The 22,921-nt window shown below is 37.7% G+C and overlaps 1 protein-coding gene across 9 annotated transcripts in view; it reads left to right on the top strand.

The window, feature by feature from the left end:
• Nucleotides 1–22,921, top strand: part of atp8a1 (ATPase, aminophospholipid transporter (APLT), class I, type 8A, member 1) — a 117,029-nt gene that overhangs the window by 60,267 nt on the left and 33,841 nt on the right. For 8 of the 9 annotated variants that reach the window (XM_031895393.1, XM_031895389.1, XM_031895395.1 and 5 more), the window contains exons 16-26: nucleotides 542–586; nucleotides 2,155–2,227; nucleotides 4,093–4,198; nucleotides 6,307–6,389; nucleotides 8,333–8,382; nucleotides 8,791–8,860; nucleotides 11,230–11,314; nucleotides 12,704–12,843; nucleotides 17,070–17,208; nucleotides 21,589–21,653; nucleotides 21,846–22,018. In XM_031895393.1, the coding sequence (XP_031751253.1) occupies nucleotides 542–586; nucleotides 2,155–2,227; nucleotides 4,093–4,198; nucleotides 6,307–6,389; nucleotides 8,333–8,382; nucleotides 8,791–8,860; nucleotides 11,230–11,314; nucleotides 12,704–12,843; nucleotides 17,070–17,208; nucleotides 21,589–21,653; nucleotides 21,846–22,018 (1,029 nt within the window). The remainder of the gene's footprint in view (nucleotides 1–541; nucleotides 587–2,154; nucleotides 2,228–4,092; nucleotides 4,199–6,306; nucleotides 6,390–8,332; nucleotides 8,383–8,790; nucleotides 8,861–11,229; nucleotides 11,315–12,703; nucleotides 12,844–17,069; nucleotides 17,209–21,588; nucleotides 21,654–21,845; nucleotides 22,019–22,921) is intronic. The other variant, XM_031895396.1, reaches the window with a different exon arrangement.

The raw sequence follows: 22,921 nt of genomic DNA, 5'->3' as shown, positions 1-22,921 counted from the left end.
TTAGGACTATAGATCATGCTGTCCAACAAACCTCATTATGGCAACCAAGGTTATTTTTAGACTGCTGAAAAGCATTTAAAATCACCCTCTGCTTTTTCCCCGTGTGTGTGTGTGATCATGGTTGTTTGTTAGCAGAGTCCTCAAGTAAGTCTGCTTTGCAATTTCTTAAAACTTTTTGAATTAATTGCTGCATATAGCCTCTCTTTAAGTGGTGCACCTATATATTTGTACTGACCTGCTTACATCCTCCGCATTGCTTCTGCTATTTGTCCTGATAGCACAAAGTGAGCGACCTGTGCCAGAATGCAGTCCCTACTTCTGTGTGCCCTCTGCTCTTTGCCTGATTTGCCCTCTACATTTATCTGCCCCCCACCGCTCTAGACTTAATTATGAGGTTCTCCCCAAAGTATCTGAATGTAATTGGAAGTTTTCGGTTATGCTCTTTTTCCAGTTATACTCTCTTATTTCTGCTTTCCTAATTTTTCTTTCTCTTGCTCACAGTATTTTGCACTTTTCTGCTTTCCCCTTGCTTTGCTTGTAGCCATTGCCCAGAGCCAGAAGAGGACAGGTATTCAGACGATGGTTGGTAAGCACCTTTTGTGCCAGTTCAGTTTTGGTCTCTTTAGGTTACTAATGTCACTCCAAAACACCCTTTGTGACATTACCCTTAAGTTTACAGTTTGCTCTGCTGTGTTCAGTCACCTTTTATCTTTTGTCAAAACAGACCCCATTCAGTTAATTGTACTCTTTGGAGCCTTAAATAACATGTATCCATCACCTAGCCCCAAAACTCTGCAAAGAGACTAAGTGATCATTACATGTTAATACATATCAGGTTTCTTAATTTCCTGTGCTGAAAGCCCTTTATTAATAATGCACTGTTGACCTCATTCTTGTAATTTTCTGCATTTGATACAGAAGTTCTAACACTCCTTATATAGCAAATAAGGCTGCAATGCAACACAAGGGGCATTTTGACCACCATCTAATCAGGTCAAAAACAGCAGCAGTCAGAATGCCCCTGTTCCTGCAACCCCATTCCAAAGTGATAGATTGTAAATGTGTTGCCTAAGGCAGATGTGGGGGTGACAGGCAGCCCCAACTGAGAAATCCTAAACCCAGCAGATTATTATCCTAATTGTTACTCAGGTTCTAATATTATGCCTATAAAAAATATTTCACTCTTTGGACATTTTCATGTTTCATTTTCATATGACATCACATCAAAGAGGATTTCATTTGTAACTTTGGAAATTTAGAGTTTTGTTGGGTTTTTTTTTTATTTACTTTGCAGGCTTCACTTTGATATTATCATTAACAAGTAATTATACACTGCCAACATATTCTGCAGTGATATACAATAGATGGACGTATGCATTGAACATACAGGTTACATACGAAAAAACTGCAATCACTTATACAAGAGGTAGAGAGGGTCCTGCCCAAAAGAGTTTACAGTCTAAAATAACGTACAATATAAAAGACATGAAAGAATATTTCAGTTGATATAAAAAAAAAACACACAACAAATCTACTGTGATTCCAAAGATTATGACCGTAAAACATGAAAACTTTCACAGGGCTAAATGCTTGTTATAGGCTCTGTATTCCTACCATTCATATAAACTTACTAGGCTTTAAAAACAAAGCATGTGAGTATTTGCTTTATAGGGTTTTATAGGCTAATGAAAATGTGATTCTATTTCCAGAATGGCTCTGGCACTAGACAATTTGTAGGTTTTGTCTTGAGCATTCTCTCACTTGGTAGAAATGTCTTTCATTCAATATTACTAGACATGCCCCCAGACTGAATATTTATATTTGTTGATCACAATCCCTGGATACCAGCATTAAATAGCATAAAAGATGAATATTGGGCCTATAAAGTTTTCAGCGAGTATGATAACATTTGCAGCAAAGCAGTAGGAATGCTGTTTTTCTGTCTGCAAATAGGGAGTGGCATACACCATAGGATGTTCTCCCTAAGATAAATTCTCAACACAAAATGAAAAGCACCTATCAGCAGGGATAAGCCTTTCTTGTTACATGCCTTAAACATATTGTTTTAGACAAGTCACCAATGCATCACTATGCTTTACAAATGGTTGTTTGTTATTTTGTGTCAGCAGTAACCCCTTTCTTCTGTTTCTTTAGGCATTATTCGCATAGTGAAGAAGGCCGTGACTTCCAAGATCCATCTTTGATGGAAAATCTGGAAAACAATCATGTAATCATTCCTTTTATTGTTCATTTTGAATGAAATAAAATATTATCTACAGCAGATCCCACTTATCCCAGCAAAAAACTGATGGATACCCATGCTTTTACGACTTAGTTATAGACATCTGTTTGAGTTTTTTTAAATGCCCTTTTGTGCTGTTGAGGAATTCTTCAAAGTTGCTAAAGTCTTGCAGTTAGGTACTCAGTTGACTTGACAAGTTTTGGTTGCATAAAACCAGATGTACTGCCAAACAGAGCTTCCTTTTGACTGTAAGAATGCATAAGGGCTACCAAATATACCCCAGAAACTTTTTTGTGATTGTGCTGCTCCCCAACTCTTTTTATAATTCAGTGTGGCTCACAGGTTAAAAAGGTTGGGGGCCCACTACTCTATTTGGTTGTATAAACCACTATTATTTTGACAATGTGCTGCATAGCATATATTTTTAAGAGGTATTGGATAGGGTAGAAAGACATTAAGACTGTCTATCATCAATATATGCAGGTAGGATAATTAGCCCCTAATGGAACCAACCCTAGTTTGTTTGTGTGAATGCAGCAAGGAACTTTGAAAGTAACCTCCCTGAGGAATGCATAACATGGTGCTATATAAATAACGGCTAAGAATACTAATAACAGATCACTTTTTGGAACTGATGTCCTTGTAGTAAGTTAAGCCAAAATACTGATACAATGAGAAAAAAATATTTCTAAATATCTGCTTTTTTCTTTTGACCTCTGGATGTTTAGCATCTGATTCATGGCTTGCTTGTGACATCTGTAAATATAAAATGCCCTAAGGGTAGCTTGGGCTACAGAAGAATACAGTTGTTACTCCAAACATAATAAAGACTATGTGGCTGGTACAAATTAAATTGGGCACACAGGGACATGTCATCTGATGTTTTGCAATAACAGTATAATTAATTGTAATAAGGCAGGCCTCTGGGCCAGCAGAAGTGCTTCTGAGGGCTTTCGTTCAGCAGCTAGCAAATAAGCTATATAATTAGAAGTACCATTTAATCAATACGTAAACAGCTTACAGAATGGTAACATGGTTAAAGGAATACTGTCATGGGTAAACATGTTTTCTTTCAAAATGCATCAGTTCATAGAGCTACTCCAGCAGAATCCTGCATTAAAACCCATTTTTTAAAAACACAAACAGAGTTTTTATATTTAATTTTAAAAATTTAACACGGGGCTAGCTATATTTTTCATTTCCCAGGGTTCCACAACCATGTGACCTGTGTACTGATGAACTTCAGTCACACTTTACTGCTGAGCTGCAAGTTGGAGTGATATCACCCCCCCTCCCCCTCCCAACAGCTGATCAGCAGCAAGATAACAGTTCCCAGTAGGTATAAGAATAGCACTTAATAGTAAGAAGTCCGGCTTGGGACTCCTCCAGTTACATGGGAGTAGGAGAAACAATAGGTTATCTGAAAGCTGTTCTACTGTGTAGCGCTGGTTCCTTCTGAAAGCTCAGACTCGGGCACAATGCACTGAGATGGCCCTTACACACCAATATTAAAACTAAAAAAAATACATTTGTTGGTTTTATTTGGAAAATAAAAAAAAATTGTAAACAAAGTGAGATCGATGCCAAATGTCTCTGTGACAGGTTTTTAAAATAAAATGCTGCATGAAGCCTGATGCCTCATGCACACTCATATATTTCTAAAACAAACATTAAAAGTTCTAATCTCTGTAAAAAAAAAAGACTGTTCTCTGTATGAGACCCAACTTATGATGCGCCCAAAAGTCCATATACTCTGCTGCATGATCATTCTGTGCCTTATAATAAGCTATATATTGTAATTCTCTGTTTTCAAATAAGCAAACAAATTCAAACATTTGCATTATTTTTAGCCGACTGCACCAGTGATATGTGAGTTTCTTACCATGATGGCGATATGTCATACTGCTGTGCCGGAGCGAGATGGAGATCAGATCATTTATCAGGCATCTTCACCTGGTAAGATTTTCATGATCTGGATTTCCTCATTGCCAGATATTTTTCCAAGATGAGGTTATACTATCATAGCTCTTTTGTTTTTAAATACAATTCTTTATAAAGGTAGCTTTAAATATAGTAATAATAGAGAAATTAGGACATGACTCCTTAAAGACCTAGGGGCCTATTTATTATGCTCTGTAAAATAAAATTTGTCAGGAAAAAAAAGCTGTATAGAGTAAATGGAGAAGTTCGCCGCTCAAACGCCAGATTTTATGCCATTATTTTACGTAAGTTCCAGCCCAAGAAAAACCGCATAAAAAATGTATGCTGATTTTACACCGTTTTTTATGCGCTGAAGCCTGTTGAATTTTGTTGCTGTTTTACACATCATAATAAACCTGTTCCCTAATGTATTCAGTCATCCTGGAACACCATCCATCAGGATGTGCCTATGGGCTGGCATAGGTGGGCGTGGCAGTCAATTAGCCCCCACTTGTCCTAACATTACTAGTTTTTTGGGTTACTAATGGATATTGATAATGGAGGTTATGAAATGAAAAGGGGGGCTAGATCTTAGCATAGTGCCCCATGCCATTTGTTTTAAGAGCATCATCTCTTTTATTATAGAAAGTTTAATTTAATTGTTTTTATTGCATGAAATTTTTAGTGTTATGTTTTTATTGCATTTTCATTTACATACTTTTCTTTATTTATCCTGACCACTGGGGTGATGGTGTTCTGAATTAACTGAATGCATTGGAACAGTCACTTTTTTTTGTATCTCATTAGTATACAGAGGACTTGCCTTTTTTTTGACCTTGTGGGGATTAACATTATTGGATAACTGTAGTATCCCTATAGATGTATTTAGCTGTTAATAAAGAATCTGTGCTGAAGATAGAAGTTTCACATTCTAATGAGAAAATAGGAGCTTTGTTTGAATATCATAATGTTAGATTTGATTTTACATCAATCAAACCAAGGCATTTGGTTAAAATAAATAGGTGTAAATCTTAAGAAGGTGTAAGTCTTATTGCTTGAATGAGATGATCTCCAAGTCAGCAAGAACTGCTTAGCTTTTAGAGTTTCTGTTCAGCTGAACTGTTTGGAACAGTTAACAGAGTTTAATGGGTATAAGGGCAAAGACACACTGAGCTACTTAGTAGCAGCTACTTGTCATGGCTACTAAAAGCCAGAAAATCCCTGCCATAGACAATACTGAGAATTGCCTCTGCTAAAACTTACATGGAGAAAGTTATCAGTAAATGATCAGCATTGTCTATTTTGGCAGCCATGACAAGTAGCTGCTACTAGTAGCTATGTGCGTCTTCACCCTAATATGGCATTCGGCCTCCCTGAAATACAAATGTCTAGTCCAGGGGGCTCAAACTCAATTTACCTGGGGGCCGCAGGAGGCAAAGTCAGGATGAGGCTGGGCCGCATAAGGGATTTCACAAAAAATTGGCTTTCAAGGGATAATGCAAGGCACGGCGGGCGGGAGCTGCTGATTGCGGAAATGACGTTATGCCATCATAACAGTTATTATGGGAAGACGTTCTGTGTGCACAATTAGCTCCTTAGCAGCTAATTATGCACACAGAACGTCTTCCCATAATAACTGTTATGATGGCATAACGTCATTTCCGCAATCAGCAGCTCCCGCCCGCCGTGCCTTGCATTATCCCTTGAATCGCAATAAAAATCGCAATCCATTCATTGCTTTTGAGAAGGCGTTGGTGCGGGCCACAAAATACTGTACCGAGGGCCGCGAGTTTGAGACCCCTGGTCTAGTCTGTGGCCCTTCTTGCTGGCCTGTATTGCTGGCAACCATCACCTTCATGTTAAATAATATTTAAGAAATTATCGACACTCATCTGTTGCACCAGATTTGTGAGTCAATTAAAACATTTCATTCAAGTCAGTGGCAGCAAAGCACTATATCATATATTTGGAGGACTGTATCTGTCCCGCTAGCTACTTTATGCATGCTTTTGATTTTTCCATGTATCTTTGTATACAAGGATTCTAGAATTTAGCAACATTTAATTTATTCATTTTGACCAATATGTTTTGCAATGAAACTCTGTGTAAGACTAGCATTTATTTTGCTGTTCATTCTGTTACAGATGAGGGTGCTCTAGTCAGAGCAGCAAAGCAATTACGTTTTGTATTTACCGCTCGGACACCAAATTCTGTCATAATAGAATCAGTAAGTTTTGTGTTATTATATAATTATGCACATTTGTGGAAGATTATTTGTGTGTACATGTCAAATGCACATGTATTGGCTAAACCCACAACAACAGAACTGCACATTTAGTAGTACAGTACAGTATTTAACAAATTCCTCTGTGGCTTCAGATTTTTTTTTCTGTGCAGAGTACATTATGCCCTATATCTCAGTTATTTGATCAAATTGTGTTAATAATCTCTTAAGTAGTAATCATGAGAGACTTATAAGTTATGTGCCAGTTACCAGTAGTAAGACCTGTCAGAAATATTTGGTTCCTCAATGAAAATTGCTGCTAACGCTGGTTGTGTATCCTATTTTGTGCTTTTACTAGGTCTTCACTATCTAGGGGGCTGATTTACTAAGACACGATTTCGAATCTGAATTGGAAAAATTCCGATTGGAAACGAACATTTTGTGACTTTTTCGGTAATTTTGCGATTTTTTCGTATTTTTTGCGATTTTTTTGGCGTCTTTACGATTTTTGAGTAAAAACGCGAGTTTTTCGTAGCCATTACGAAAGTTGCGCAAAGTCGCGATTTTTTCGTAGCGTTAAAACTTGCGCGAAACGTCGCGCCTTTTAAGTTTTAACGCTACGAAAAAGGCACGACTTTGCACGCAAGTGTTAACGCTACGAAAAAATCGCGACTTTGCGCAACTTTCGTAATGGCTACGAAAAACTCGCGTTTTTACGCAAAAATCGTAAAGACGCCGAAAAAATCGCAAAAGATACGAAAAAATCGCAAAAGATACGAAAAAATCGGAAAATTACCGATCATTACGAAAAAAACGCAATCTGACGCATTCGGCCCGTTCGTGGGTTAGTAAATGTGCCCCTAAGTCTGATTTTTTCAAACAGAGTGAAAAAGGTTAAAAAACTATTTTAAAAGAGGTTAGACTCCATCAGTCCACTGTGGGGCTGATCACACTTAAGGCAAAGGATGTAATACACCTAGAAGATCTCAAAAACCCCGTTCTTTAGTCTAAAGCACACTGCCAACAAGAGGGGACTGTAGTTCCTAAGTCCCCCAAAGTATAATTTCTTTTTTCAAAGGTTTATTCAATCTGTTTACATTAACTAGTTTGGCAATTAATTAATAAGTCCTCTATTTGTCAAGATGATAATGATTCCCCTTAAAGACCTGTAAAAGTGCTATTTATTGGGGGGGTGCCATTTTGTTAGGCACCCCCAGTGAATGTAGTCACTAGCCTTAGATCCCAGGCTGGCAGATCTGATCTCTCTGGGCTGCTCATGCACACTAAGGGACATATTTATTATAGTTTTTAAGCAAACATCATTGGCGATGTTGTCCATAGCAACCAATCAGCAATTTGATTTGAACGGTCACTTACAAGTTAGAAAACTAAAGCAAAGATCTGATTGGTTGCTATGGGCAACATCACCGGTCATGTGGGCTTACACTATAATAAATGTGCCCTATAGTTACCTTTGGTACATCCTGTTCTGTGCTCGAGGATGAGATGCACAGTATAGTAAAGTACCTGACTACGCTCTAGTTTGGAATATAACAAGGAATACCTGGGGAATGAATTAAGATGGTGGCGCAGTGCTCACATGGAAGGTATCCCAGGCCAGTGCAATAATCAGGGAACAGGAGGAAAAGCCTGGTGTCTCAGGTTAGCCACTGTTAACTGGGGGTTGCCCAGAAAATAAATCAGCACAAGTAGCAACTATTTTGATTTCATCACTTACAGGGCCCCTTAAAGATGCACTAATCTGCTATAGGTCTGTGCATTTGGCAAAGGCTGTCCACTGAAAGTATTTGGGTTATTGCCATGTTCCTCCTGGGTTTTGAGCAGATTAGAAAAATTATCTTTAACGGATGTAGGTGTATTCTTAAAATTGATTTTGCTATTCATGATTTTGGCATAAGTGTAATTAAATTAATTGAATTTTATAGCTTGGTCAGGAAGAGCGATTTGAGCTGCTGCATGTTCTGGAATTTACAAGGTAAGTCACTTTTTATTTCCTACCTGTTTTAATAACCAAATACAGGCAGAATTAATTAAAACTGGTTTCAAAAGAGATTTGAAAGATAGTCTTTCTTTATTTTTATAATATGATTTGCTCTAATATACCCTATTACATTGCTCCATGATTAATGGAAAATCTATATTTCTACAGTGCAATACAGTAAAAAAAAAAAACTGCACTGAACTGGCCTTAGATGCAGTGAAACCAAATATGCAAAGCTGTACATTTTACTGTGCTGATACGTCCGCGTGCCCAACAAAGCTCTTCTTAAACCCTTACAAGCAAGGGCATGTTTGCATTAATATGCTAAAGTAGTTTTTGAGAGAAAAATAAAACATGTTTTTAGCAAGGTGATTAAATCTTTGTATTTCCTTTATTTTACAGTAATCGGAAGCGAATGTCTGTCATTGTTCGAAATTCAGCAGGAAAACTGAGACTGTACTGTAAAGGGGCAGTAAGTAATTTGTGTTTTATTACTTTTTTGCAGCACTCTTAAATTGTACAGTGTTATTTAAAGGATAAGTAAGCAATTTTAATATTCCATAAGAAGGCTTTAAACAGTCCCCAGAATAGCATACCTTTCTCCCTGCATTCAGTCTTATATCCATGTGTTGGGGACTATTGTAATACTGTCAGCTGACTGGGATATGTTCTTTTCTATTTCTACATGTGTTAGTTGGTAACTTTAACAAAATAATATATAGCGGCCTTTATTTTTGTTCACAATGGAACTATGTTACACTATGGGAACTAGCAAGCACAGATAAAGGCTATAGGGGTTTCTTATAAATCGGCTATGACACTGTAAAAAAAAAAAAAAAAAAAAAAAAAAATCTAGATATTTATTTTTGGAAGTTCAGAGTTTTTAATCTCCTTTTTTGTAAATCCAGTGTAAAAGGGAAGTGTATGTTTCCTTTAACATTGATTGAACACGCAAAAATGCTTTAAAAAAGTATGTTTATGGCATTCTAATATAAAGTAGAAGGATTTTGTTTGACCTGATCAGCCATTTTGGTCAGTCTTCAATAAATCTGAAAAGATCCTGCCAAGATTGAATTGTTAGGAACCCTGCATGATTCCCCATTTAGATCTTTATTAAAATTGCCATCCTATCTATCAGGTAACCACAAGGAATACAATCTTTTTAATGTATCCTTAAGTGTTGGTATCAACAGACAACTTAAACTGTCCATACATGTGGAGAACCACTTATTTACTTAGGTCGCCAAACAAATCTAGTCATTCTGAATTGACCACTTAAACGCTGGGCCAAATCACGTAGATCTGATTGGATATCTATCAGGCAGGTTTGAAGATGCAAACAATCTTCAGGGAGGGTAGTATGGAGCATCTAAATAGGTCCACCCAGTCTTAAAAACAAGGGCACTAATATGGATCCAGTAAATATTCTAAGTATAGTTTTTATTTTTTTTTTATGTAGTTCAAGAAAAAATTGTGCATTTTAATTAAAAAACTGGTAGCATTGACACATGTACGTATACAGAATGACTGTCTGCATGCGCCAGTATGCTTTGCAGCAATACTTATAAATATATTGTCATTTATATCAAATAAAAAACATTACTGTAAAGTGCAGAGCTCACATCGCTCTGAAAATACTCCTGGGAACCAATTTAAACTGCATCAGTTATTTGTTTTTGGGCTTCCAGCATTTGCTGAATGTGAAAATTTCTGCTATTTAAATTTTTTCTTCACAGCCCTCTGAAGAAAAAGTTATTATTATTGTCCTTTTTTATGTAGCATAAACATATTCCATAGCACTTTTACATAGATTGTTCATCATTGCCTGCCCCAGTGGAGCTTACAGTCTTAAGGTGATCACGCGCAGGCCTATTTTAGGTGCCGATATTGGCCCTTTAGACCAATTCAGCAGCTTATCTGTCCCCTGTATGGGCACCAATGATGGGCCTCCCCGACTGACATCTGGCCTGAAATCTCGATCAGGCAGGTTTGATTTTTACCGTCAGTTGTCCCTAATCCGACTGTGCCTATGCCTGCCGTAAGTGGTCATATCTGGAAAAGATACGCTCACTTGGCAACCTCGTCAAGCAAGCAGATGTTACAGTGTATGGCCACCTTTAGTCACATTCACACACATTAGGGTTAATTTTATCAGGAGACAATTAAGCTACCTGTATGTTTCTGGAGAGTACCTGAAGGAAACCCACACAAGCATGGGGAGAACATGTAAGGGGCCACAACCCGCAAGTGCAGTCTAATGCAGTTACCATGCTTTATACTGACAGTGCAGTGTTTCCACCTTAATTGCATTCGCAAAGGGGTGATGTAACTAACACAATTGCAGCCAACTTCAATTGGACTGAAAATGTTTACAGTCCAGTTGGTGTCATATCAAGAGATCTGAGTTTGCAGTAGCTCCACGGTTCCCCTCTGTAAATAAGGTGCTCTGTGTGCTTAGTTTGGAAGTGTAAGTTGCGACATTTGATGCAAGTACCTTTAATGAATGGGTTTTATTTGTGCAACGACTGCAGACAATGTAGTATGACTGCAAAATGCGCTTGTGGTCATAAATGGCCCCTATAAACCCTCTAGAGTCAAGCTGACGACCCAGCACTGCAAGGCAGCAATGTTCACCATTGCACCACAGTGGTGTACTAGTGCTATGGGTATTCCTTTTCACAAGACTTTAACATGCAGTACTTTCAGCCTTTACTTATTTGCATTTCAGCTTTACCACTCCTTTCTAAAATGGAAAATGTGTCGCTGTATACTAAAATGTGCTCCTTGGATTTTCATATTTAAGCAAGACAATATGACATGCCACTTTCTCATCTGATCTAGGATACTGTTATTTATGACCGTCTGGCTGAAACCTCAAAGTACAAAGAAATTACACTGAAACATTTGGAACAGTTTGCGACAGAAGGTGAGTTTGCTACAGCTTGTTTGTTTTCTTGCAAATCTAGACTTTAGATCAGCCTTAAAATATAGGGATATTCCCTAATGCTTTTGTTGATCTACAGCTCCCAGTGTCATTTTAAAACACCTTATGCTGGAAGTTGTAGTTCAGCAAAAATGACATGGGTGAAATATTTAATGTACTTTTTTTGTGTTTTTGTTTTAAAGTTATAAACTCTACTGGAAGCTAATTTTCATATTCATGGTTTTAAGTAGAATTTTTCTTTGTGACTTCACACAACTCCCCAGTGCTAATTTTATATTCTAAAGCTAAACCCCTTCCTCCTCCAGCCACCGCACACTAATTAATTAGCTACATTGTCAGTCAGCAATATGTCTTCTCTCAGTTCTGTTTCATGCAATGACTGAGAGGTTGTAAAAGGACCTAATAGGCTGGAGAACAAACATAAACCATGCCCCAGCTTATTTATTTTTTCCCAAGCCTGACATGACTGGTGAGACAGTGCTGGGAAAAAGTGTGTAGCTAACTAAGAACTTAAAACATTATTACAAATATATATTATATTAACATTGGAGTCACCACTTCCCAAGGCATGTTCAAAGTTTGCTCTATGACTCTGTAAATTGTAATGCAAAAGAAATAACATCTTGACTTTGTCAGCATTGTAACATTGGTGCATGTTTGAAAAGCGCAGTACTGAAAACCAACCAGCAGAGGTCAGAAAAGTGCAAATGATGCTATATATTTATATACTGTATAGTATTTAAATACACCACAAGTAAATTTGAGGCTTTACAAGGTATAAAAACAAAAAGGGGTACAGTAAATAAAGATAAAACAGTGAGAATAAATATTTAAGTGTCCAGGTAAGACCAACTAGTAGCCCAGCAAGTGTTGTTGTTCTGCAACTCTCAGAATCCCAATGACTGGAAGATGTAGTTTGTTTAACATTTGGAGTGCTAGCAGTCCCCCATTAATTTGTGTATGTGAATATGCGTGTTACTTAAAAAGCTCTGTGTGAATTTTACCTTCTTCTATCTACCTACTTCTACTTTGTATAAGTGCCACAACCAGAAAGGTCCAGTCTTCTTTGTTAAACTTCAGCTTCAAGCATACCCTTGTGATGGCTGTTGCTGGAATGCTTGGAGTTAAGTTAGTTAAACAGTTGTAGTATGTATGGGTGGAAATCACTTATGTATAAACAAAAAATATCTTAACTAATTAATATACTCTGCTGTGATGCTTGGAGCCTTGTCTTTTTTACCGTATAACTGCCCCTGTTAATCATATGAGGGCAGTGGGTTGACACCGTTATACACTTCTACCTTTTCCATTTTTTGGCAATCTTGCACCTATAAACCATATTTATTCCTATGCCTGTGTATTTCCATTTAGGTTTACGGACCTTGTGCTTTGCTGTTGCTAGTATCCAAGACAGTGCATATGAAGAATGGTTGGATGTCTATCATAGAGCTTCCACTTCTGTACAGAACAGAGCACTGAAACTGGAGGAATGCTATGAACTTATAGAAAAAGTAAGGAATCCCCGACTTCATCTCAGCCTGTTTGTTTGTGTGTAGGTTTGTACATTTCATAGGATCTTTGTAATATATCAATGGAGAAAGAATCCATAGTGGTACATGCAGAGAAGGAAATGGTGTGTGGTGCAACATTGGGGAATAAGGGGTAATTAAAACAAATTTAACCTCTCTGTAGCGGGGTAAGACCCAAATCAGAATCTGCTATGTGTCAGGGCTCTGAGACATTAGTTGCATTCCATATGCTTGTACCCTTGCTGCAGAACTTACTCAATTCATACTAAGGTTATTTCAAGCAGAGATGTGTTGTTTACTACAAGCTGGGGACATGCCCTTATACTCTATAAATACAACACTGCTATATCAGCAATCTCAATCTTAATAATTCTCCAATGCACTGGCATGGCATTTACATGCATTTCCAGCAAGCCTAGATTGATTTCTTTGTATCTAGCGTTGGTGTGACTGGCGCAGGTGCTCTCTCTCCTTGTGATGTGCAGAGTGTTTGCCAAAGGAAGTATGTGCTGCTTGTTTTTCCAGTCTCCATTGGTGGCAGTGATGTACTGCCATCTTTACACCTAATAGACCTTTGATTTAACAGGTGTTGCACAGCTGTATTTCTGGACGGCTTAGAATCATTATTATGGCACAGGCTTCATTCTCACTCTGCCTGGCATTTCAGTTTCAAAAGCAAGCAGTAGCTAATACCAGATTCTGCAAGCGTATGAAATGAAGTCATTGCCATATCTCCTGTTGTATGCGTTATTCACATGCAGCACCTGATGAAAAGAAAATCCTTTGCAAAACTGCTCAGAGCACTTGGCGCTTGTGTGCAGAGCCCTGCTGGAGATTTTGTCTTTGTGTGCTTTATTTCTCCCCTTGGATTCAAGTCATTTATTTCTCCATTGCTTTCTGGCCAATATAAATAGTGACAAGATGGTGTTGCATGGCTCAAGGATTATCCCTGCATTATCTCCATGCCATAAAACCAGTACTGGCATGCTGAAAGGCATTTGCCCAAGACGCATAAAGATGATTGTTAAGAGTTAACATCAACACAGTAGGAATAATGACAAACTACAGCTATAAAGTTGTCACCCACTGCAAAATAATAGTAATTCTGTGATTGTGTACATCTCTATCAAGTTGCAAAAAGGATTAATCACAATTGGGTAAAATTGGGTAAAATATCTCATAGCTCAAATTACATTTTTATTTATTTTCAAACAAGCTGAGAAATCATAGCTGGCGTAATAATCTTATCAACTTGCTGGAATGCTGAAGAATTACTTCCAGCTTACTTTTATGGCATCTTGGCAGGTTTTTGGGAGCATAATTTTAATTTTTAAGTTTTTGTTTCTTTTTTTAATCTTCTTTTTTTCTAAATTTTTCTTATAAATAAATCTTACCTAGTCACAGTTTTAAAAACTATATCTGTTACTAAATCTGTCCCTATGTTAATATCATGAATTAAACAATTTCTTATTCTATAGAAATAAAGAAGTAATGAAGAATTCTAAGGATTGGTTATTTAAACTTTCAGTATGATGGCTGCACAGCACTTTCACCCCGTGTCAGTACCATCTGCTGTATCAGTGACTCTGTTTGTCTTGTATGCCCTGCCTTACTTGAGTAAATGAGAAGTAAAGGTAAAATAACTGGAGGGTGCCAAAATGTTAAGCACCCCTATTGATTCTAGATGTTTACCTTCTACATTGAGCTGGTGCTCCTCTCCTTCAAAAGATGCAACTGCCCAGGATGCTTACACTAACGGTCTTATAGCGGAGTAGGGTACACTGCATTTAGATACACACACTTAAAGAATAACTGAAGGTCAAGAAAGAATTCATTTAGATGTTTCTTTGCTATGGAGCTTTTGTACCTGCCCAAAGCTATCAGGATGCCCTAGCAGTGAAGATCTGTGGCCCCAGCAGCTGCTAGCAGTATCTATATATGCATATTCACAGCTTATGCTCTGAACTGCTGTCAGGTACCTTAGTTTAGGGGCTGAACATAAATACAACATAGCATTCATGATGCGAGGCTTATTAGTAATTTAATTCAGATTCACATTTTATGGCAACAGAAATCAGTGCAGTCTGCATCAGAAGCATTTAGCCCTGTGGCATCAGACTCAGACAGATGTAACCTCAATTTCTGCCAGGGTCAGACTTGGGCGGCGGAGCCAATGAGGGCCGGGGCCCACCGTGTTTTTCCCCTCGATCCCTTCTGGTGCTTCCCTGGGCCGCCGGTCTCCCTCCCAATAAGAGATAAAAGTAAGCTTAACTTACGAGCGCTCAGGGGAGGGGGTTGGGCGGGGGCTCCTTGCGGGGGCCGCTGGGGCAGCAGCCTCAGTGGGCCCTGCACCCCCCAGTTGGACCCTGCTTTCTGCTAACATAATTAGCAACAACCCTAGCAACAACAAACTTTTCAAGAGCAGTACACTCAGCATGTGTAGTGTCACTGGCAAAGATGGTCTAACAGTCCAAGATGGGCAGCTGCTGTGGACAACTTTGAAGGCCTGTGTCATTGTTGTTATAGGGCTGCTGAACGTCTAGGCTGTACAGTAAGTTCAGCATAAAAGATACAGCATTTCTAGCCATATTCTATCTTAGGTTTTTGTCTCCTTCAAGGTGTTGTTCTTGTGCCTGCTTTCTAATGTAGTGGATTGGGATAGCTTGGGGCAGCCACACACACATCCTATGGAAGCCAATACAGACTGAGCCAGAAGCCAGTTGTAGTAGAGATGTGTATAAGGGAGAAGTAGTTACTTATGGAACCTAGAAAGAAATATCAAAATAGCAGTTTGATGTGGTGCCCCTGCACCGTGCCTTCTGCTATTTCTGTCCCCAACTATAAGCTCTTTATAAAGTTTCCTGCAAATGACACCTAAACCTCCCAGTCTATCCCTTGGCTGCAGATGGTATTGAAAATAAACTTTTACTAGTAAATCTTAATGTGCTGTTTAGTGCGTGTTTTTCTTTACCGACTAAAGGCTGACTTAATGTCATGTTTGATGTAAGGTTTAGGTAATGCTGAAGCCAGTTCTGTATCCCATGGCACAGCGAGTGTTATTTTAAACATTCATTCAGTACCCTGCACTATGTAACAATATCATCGGGAGGAGAGGTGCTAAGAACTGCAGTTCTGAAATGGAAAAGGGCTTTTCCTCAGTGCTTTATGCTGAGTCGGCAATGCCAGGAAAAATAAAGAAAAGCTCTTCTACATTTTCACATGATTTTTATGTATTGCACCAAAAAAGCCTTGTCAAATGTTGAAAGCTTAATCAGAGATCCTACCATGTATTAATGTGCTGTAATGAGAGATAAGATATAGGTTTTATCTCATCATTGGGTCAGGTCATATTCTAAACAAATTTGGGGTGACACTAATGGTAAATAAGATAAAAGGCACAAGTCTTAAATGAGATGCAGTACCTGTTTTATAAGCACTGGGTTGAGGTTACATAGCAGATTAGTTATCCAGGCCAGCTTTAGGGTGAAGATACACGGAGCTACTTTGTAGCAGTTTCTTGTCATGGCTACTAAACATCAGAAAATTCTATAGAGAGTACTGAGAATTGCCTCTGCTAAAACACATGTAGGGGCAATGATCAGTATTGTCTGTTTTAGTCGCCGTGACAAGTAGCTGCTACTAGTTGCTACTGTACTTACTGCCCAACATGTCCCCCCCTCACATCACAGGGCAGTTCATTACAATCCACCTCTCGCCAAATGACTTTCATGACATAATGTGGTTTTGCACTATCTGGGTATTGCAGATGACAAATGATGGCTGTTTTTAAGATGCAGGCCTGAAGCATGTATGTAACCTTACAAGTACAGGTGTCATGATTAGATTTCAAGTTATTTATTCTTATTTATTTACTGTTGTTGGGTGAATTTTCATTTTATTAACGGTTATCAGTGATTTTTGTTACCCTCAGGTGGCCAAAGGCTGATAAGGGACACAGCACAGCTCTGCTCAAGTAATGGATATTTTAACCACCAGCAATTGCTTTCTCCAGGAACCATATTTTCAGTGTTCAAATATTTATAGTTATTTTTTGCTAGTAATATTTATTTAGGCATAATTTTACTTTTGGTTGCATGTAGTGTACTAGGGACATATTGTTGCATAGAGTGTCAGTTGGTAATTTTGGCACTACAGCAAGATAGTGTTTTATATATTTTCTGATTGGTTTTTTTTTATTTCTTATGTAGAATCTACATTTACTTGGAGCCACAGCCATTGAGGACAAGCTACAAGACAATGTGCCAGAAACAATAGAGACATTGGTCAAGGCAGATATCAGGATCTGGATTCTAACAGGAGATAAGCAGGAAACTGCTATTAATATAGGTACAATAACTTATTTCCAGTGTAGCCCACCATTGTATAAAGGTTACAGTGATTCCCATAATCCATTTAAAGCCCCTTACAAATCCAGTGAGGTATGTGTTTCCCATACACGGCGTTAGCTGTTATTTGTACATGTAGATCCAGTCTAAAGTGCTCCTCTTTTCTGCACTATAATGTGAGTTCAAAAGATTTTCTTTTGTAGATCATTAAACATTAAAATAGGAGAGAGAGGGGCTACATAAAAAGTAATACACTTGGTTTATAATGAGGATAATAAGAAACTTTTGTGTCCCAGAATAACTTGTATGATACGTTATGCTGCTTTTCTTATTCAGAAAATTATCTTAAAATCAGCCAGTAGGTGGCAGTGTTGCTTACCATTTTATCTGACTGATGGTGCTTCTGTAGATCAAGTAAAAAGAGTATTTAAACTTAAATATTCAGAAAAACTACCAAAAATGTTATTTTGCCATTTTTTATTTTAGAAGTGTGTATTTCCATTAAAGAAGTACCCTATTGCACTATTTAATAAGTTATTTTAGGAAAAACCATGTTTTACTTTCCGTATTCTGTCTTCAGAAGGAGCATATCATAATCTCTTTTTACTACTGTTGAATCACTCGTGTCTTTATTTTTGGTTATTACATTGTGCGTAATTATTTCTACAGGAATTGTGAGTCCTAGAAAAGTGCAACAATGTATTTGTCTAAACAAATGTCTGTGACTTGTGTACTCCCCACCTCTTCAGTAATATAATAGCAGCAGGCCTGATCGTTTTTATGGGAAAAAAACACATCCCCATCTGCCTATAATCTCCTTTAATGTACCTGTACAGAGTAATCATGTCCCCTTGCTAGCGCCCCAACCTTGACAGTGTAGCATTTAAATCTTCCATCCCCTTTACCAGTTTAGTTGCAGTCTCTGCACTCTCTCCAGCTCATTAATATCCTTCTTAAGGACTGGAGCCCAAAACTGCACTGCATACTCAAGGTGAGGCCTTATAGGACCATATGAGGGATTATGTTACCTATCCCTTTAACAGATTTTGCATAGGGTTGTGCCAGTCATTAGAACTGTAGTGTGTGGTGTCAGCAATATAGTTCTTGTTGAAATACAGAAAATGTGTTAAAGGTGCACTAAACATGGCAAGAAATGCTTTAGGCTGTACCAGCCTAAAGGTCCAGCATCCATATAAAAGTAATGATCCAGGCACAAGCTTTCACCATATTTTGTAAGGCATTTTGGGCAGCTCTTGAGATGCTTAATGGAATGGTATGAAAATGAAGTGTACCATAGAAGCTGATGCTACTTGGCCGATTATTAAATTCTTATGCACATTGCACTGGCTATGTAATGAGAATCTAAATAGATTACTAATTAGCCTTGTATCATGCATTTTATATTCTATATATACATAATATTGTTGGTCCCTAAGCTCATGTAACTGCCAGCAGCCCCAGAGCATGTGGTGGGAAGGTGGGGAGCTACTGGAGGCATCGTCAGTGGCACTGCTAAAGGGCTCTCATTGCCTTGGGCTGTACAGAACCCACAACATAATATTTTTTTTACGTTGGGGCCTTATTCTTAGTTTAGTTATTAGTTTGCATTTACCACCTAGGAAGCCTGCTAATTAAGCGGTATAGGGCCCTTTGAATTTTGATTTACAGTAGGAACTGTGCTTCCTCTGCTCCAATTGTTTCTGATTGCTGATGCATAAAACAAATTAGCCACTCTAATGCAACATTACACAAGTACAGGTAGAGGATGCATTATATTGCTCTTATCCAGATAGTTTTAAACTACGGGAAGGCCTTCTTCCATAGACTACGTTTTAATCAAATCAAAATGTAGAAACATATATCCTTTTTATTTGTAATAATTAAACAGTAATTTGTACTTGATCCCAAATAAGATATAAATAATCCTCATTTAAGGGAAAACCAATCCTATTGGGTTTATTTAATGTTTAAATTATTTCTTAGTAGACTTAAGGCATAGAGATCCAAATTACAGAAAGACCTCTTATCGGGAAACCCCAGGTCCCAAGCATTCTGGATTAAAGGTCCCATACCTGTATATAACTACTGTAGATAGGTGCAACATTAACAAACATTACCAGGTTCCTTTCACCGTGCTGGTTCTTGTTTTATTATAGCTTTGAAGGGGATGTTTCTTTTCCTTTCAACTGCTATTGCCTTTAAGATGGTTACTTTGTCTTTTGTTCCCAACCATATCTTTAAAGTTCTAGAAATATGGCTTGTGAAACTTGAGAAATGATTTAATGATTCCGTCAAATGCTTTGTCTTTTTTTTTTTTTTTTTTTGTCTCTTGTGGAAAAAAGTACTTTGCAATATTAATGGACTTCAAACATCATGCTCTTCTGGAACACCATAAAATTTTATTTAGTGCAAAACATTCTCATTCTAACGCAGATAAAAGGGAACTTTAGAATTCAGCATGTAACAAAATAAATCTTTAACGGAGCACAAAGTGCAAGCAAACTGGAAATCTAGCTGTTTGTCATATTCACTGACGAATTAAGACATGTACCCAGCATTTACATGCTACATGCACCAGTGGCATAGCACTTACTTTGCCTTAGCACCTCTTCGTACATAACCCTAAAAATGTCACCCACAGCTGTTCAAACTGTCGAAGAAATGTATACTGTGTGGCAGCAAGCCCAGAACTGAGGCATGACGAACTTTCCCATAGCAACTTGCTGTAAAGATTAAGGTATAATGGATATGTGTCTCCAGCTGTTTGAGGTGAACTCTACTTCTTTACCTCATGCTGAAATAGAGCAGCACTTTCTTCCAGTGCTGAGGTATGCCAATACCTAGTACTAGAAGCCTAGGCTTCCTCACACTGATTAACAATCACCACTGGAAGTACCCCATATCACCTATGTGTACAGTCAGCTGCTTCCAAGCAGACACATCTGGAAGATTCACTGGTCCACCTCCATATTGTTCAGCCCAGTGCATAATTCGGGGGGATCAGTACCCACAAATGAAAGAATAATAAACCAGCACACAACAGGTTTATTTTGGTCTTTCCATTGTTTTGGGTCATACAACTTCAGATGAAGGTGTACACCCACCAATATGTAGTACTGGGCAAAATCTGTTGCCCTCAGTGATGCTTATTTTTCCATGACAAACATATGGATATGTTGCAAAAGTATGCCTTGTCATTTTCTGTACCTTAGCTCTCCAGGGTCATCTAAAAAGCTTTGCAATCTTAATCTATTCAAAGTGGGCCTATATATGAAAACATGATACTGAACTAAACCATACAAAAAGGAAGGAAAAAAGAATGAATTTAAAATGTATATAGCTCCTTTGTAGACAGAACTTGAAAATAACACAGAGCATGTCTTGTATTGTAAATTGTATGTGAAATCTCTCATTTTCTTGTTAATAAAGATAAAATAGCTCAGGAATTTATGGCAATAACTATATCTCCAAAATGAATACTTAACCAACAGTTTATCTCATATAAAGTGCCCTATTAAAGAATATCTAGTATAAATAAATTTAAATTTATTTATACTAGATATACCATGACCTGGATGAATGAAAATCTTCATAGACCTATTAAAGAATCTTATCAAACTGGAATATATCAATAAATATCCTTTTACATTTTTTCCCTTGATCCACCATTTTGTGAGGGTCTGTGTGTTCCCTCAGAGATTAGCTGACAAGAAATAATGCAGCTCTAACTGTAACAGGAAGTAGTGTGGGAGCAAATGAAGAACTTTGTCCATTAATTGGCTGATGTGACTTAACAATTGTGTGCCCTTGGTTTGTTTGTGTGCACCGTGAATCCTATGATCCCACAGGGCGGTCCTTAGTACTTAACATACTACAGATATAGGACCCATTATTCAGAATGCTCGGGGCCAAGGGTATTCCGGATAAGGGGTCTTTCCATAATTTGGATCTTCATACCTTAAGTCTATTAAAAAATCAATAAAACATTAATTAAACCCAATAGGATTGTTTTGTATCCAGTAAGTATTAATTATATCTTAGTTGGGATCAAATACAAAGCACTGTTCTATTTTTACAGAGAAACAGGAAATCAATTTTATAATCTGAATTATTTGATTAAAATGGGGTCTATGGGAGACGGGCTTTCCGTAATTCTGGAGCTTTCTGGATAACAGGTTTCCAGGTAAGGGATCCCATACCTGTACTACTAAAGTACATTTTTATGAAAATTGTTTATATGTATAAAGCAGGGTTTCACATATGAGCTGTTTTATGTGGTATATTTTTATAGAGACCTACATTGTTTGAGGCTATAGTTTTCCTTTCAAAAATTCAATAGCTAAATGTATATTCATTATTTTTTCTTCTTTTATTAATACAGGCCATTCTTGTAAACTTCTTACAAAAAATATGGGACTACTTGTTATTAATGAAGACTCCCTTGATGTGAGTATTATTTGTTTTTAAGCCAGGGAAGGATTGTACTTCTTTTCACGGTGTGGATCTGATGGTTTCCCAGAACCTTAGATGTTATTTTTATGTCACTTGTGTACAAAGCGAAATATATATATTTCCAAAAGAAAAGAAAAATGTAGTCCTTGGATTCGTTTGTTCTGAGACAGTTTCATTTTTTTACAGACAACACGAGAAGTTTTAAGTCATCACTGTAGCACTCTTGGCGATGCCTTGAGGAAGGAGAATGACTTTGCTCTGATAATTGATGGCAAGTCCCTGAAGTATGCCTTGACATTTGGAGTGAGACAGTATTTCTTAGACCTCGCTCTTTCATGTAAAGCTGTAATTTGTTGCAGGTAACTACCATACATGAGCATATCTCCTAACCATTCTGTCATGTTAATTCTGCATAGATAATTGTTTCTATCTGTATAATGCTGATTAGCTGCATGTTATTGTGGAACTTTTATATATGGCATGCTGTTGCTCAGTATGTGCATGGAGCTTGCTCAGACCCCATGGTCATCATCATTATTTTTTTTTTTTTATTTCGGATACACAGACACTGTGTCCATACAAGCTAGCAGAAGCTAAGAATGTTTTTCTTAGTATGGGCTGCTCCTGTTATATTGCTTTACTAGATTTTTTTACTTTTCTTTATGATTACTTGAACACCAGGGTTACGTCAAGACATGTAGGAATGCCAGTATAAGACAAACACTATTGTGCAATTTCTAAATTAGAACAGTTTTCTTTACTTCAGTTTAATGTACTGGGTGGCCCTTTACTCATTTCTCAGCTGCAGTTTCTGAGTGAATACATAACAGTTGAATACTGTGGGCCTATGTAGACCAGTCAGGTGAGGACGATGTAGTTCTTAGCCAACAGGATTTTCCAACCTGCTGGATATCTGTTTTACAGGCAGTCTGAGCACCCCATATGAGCCAATAAGCTGCCATGTCAGTATCATTTATAGGCCCATGTATGACCAGCTTATCCCATGTGCAGCCAAACAGCTGGTAGCATTTACTAGTGACTTTGTTAAAAGCAAAAATCTTATTGTATGGCACAGGTTACTGCACCTAGGTCAACTTAGTGCCTTTCATTACATGTGGGAGTAAATGTACATTCTTTTGTCAGAGCATGTATGAAAGTATATGATGTTTTTTTGTAAGTTGTGTGTTACTGAGGGTGTATTTTGTGTTTAAGTGACAAGTGAACTTGATGAGTGTAGCCATGTGAATGTGGGGGTAGTTTGA

Source organism: Xenopus tropicalis, chromosome 1 (assembly GCF_000004195.4).
Source record: "Xenopus tropicalis strain Nigerian chromosome 1, UCB_Xtro_10.0, whole genome shotgun sequence".
NCBI classification, from domain to species: domain Eukaryota; kingdom Metazoa; phylum Chordata; class Amphibia; order Anura; family Pipidae; genus Xenopus; species Xenopus tropicalis.
This window is presented reverse-complemented; position numbering and strand designations above follow the sequence as displayed.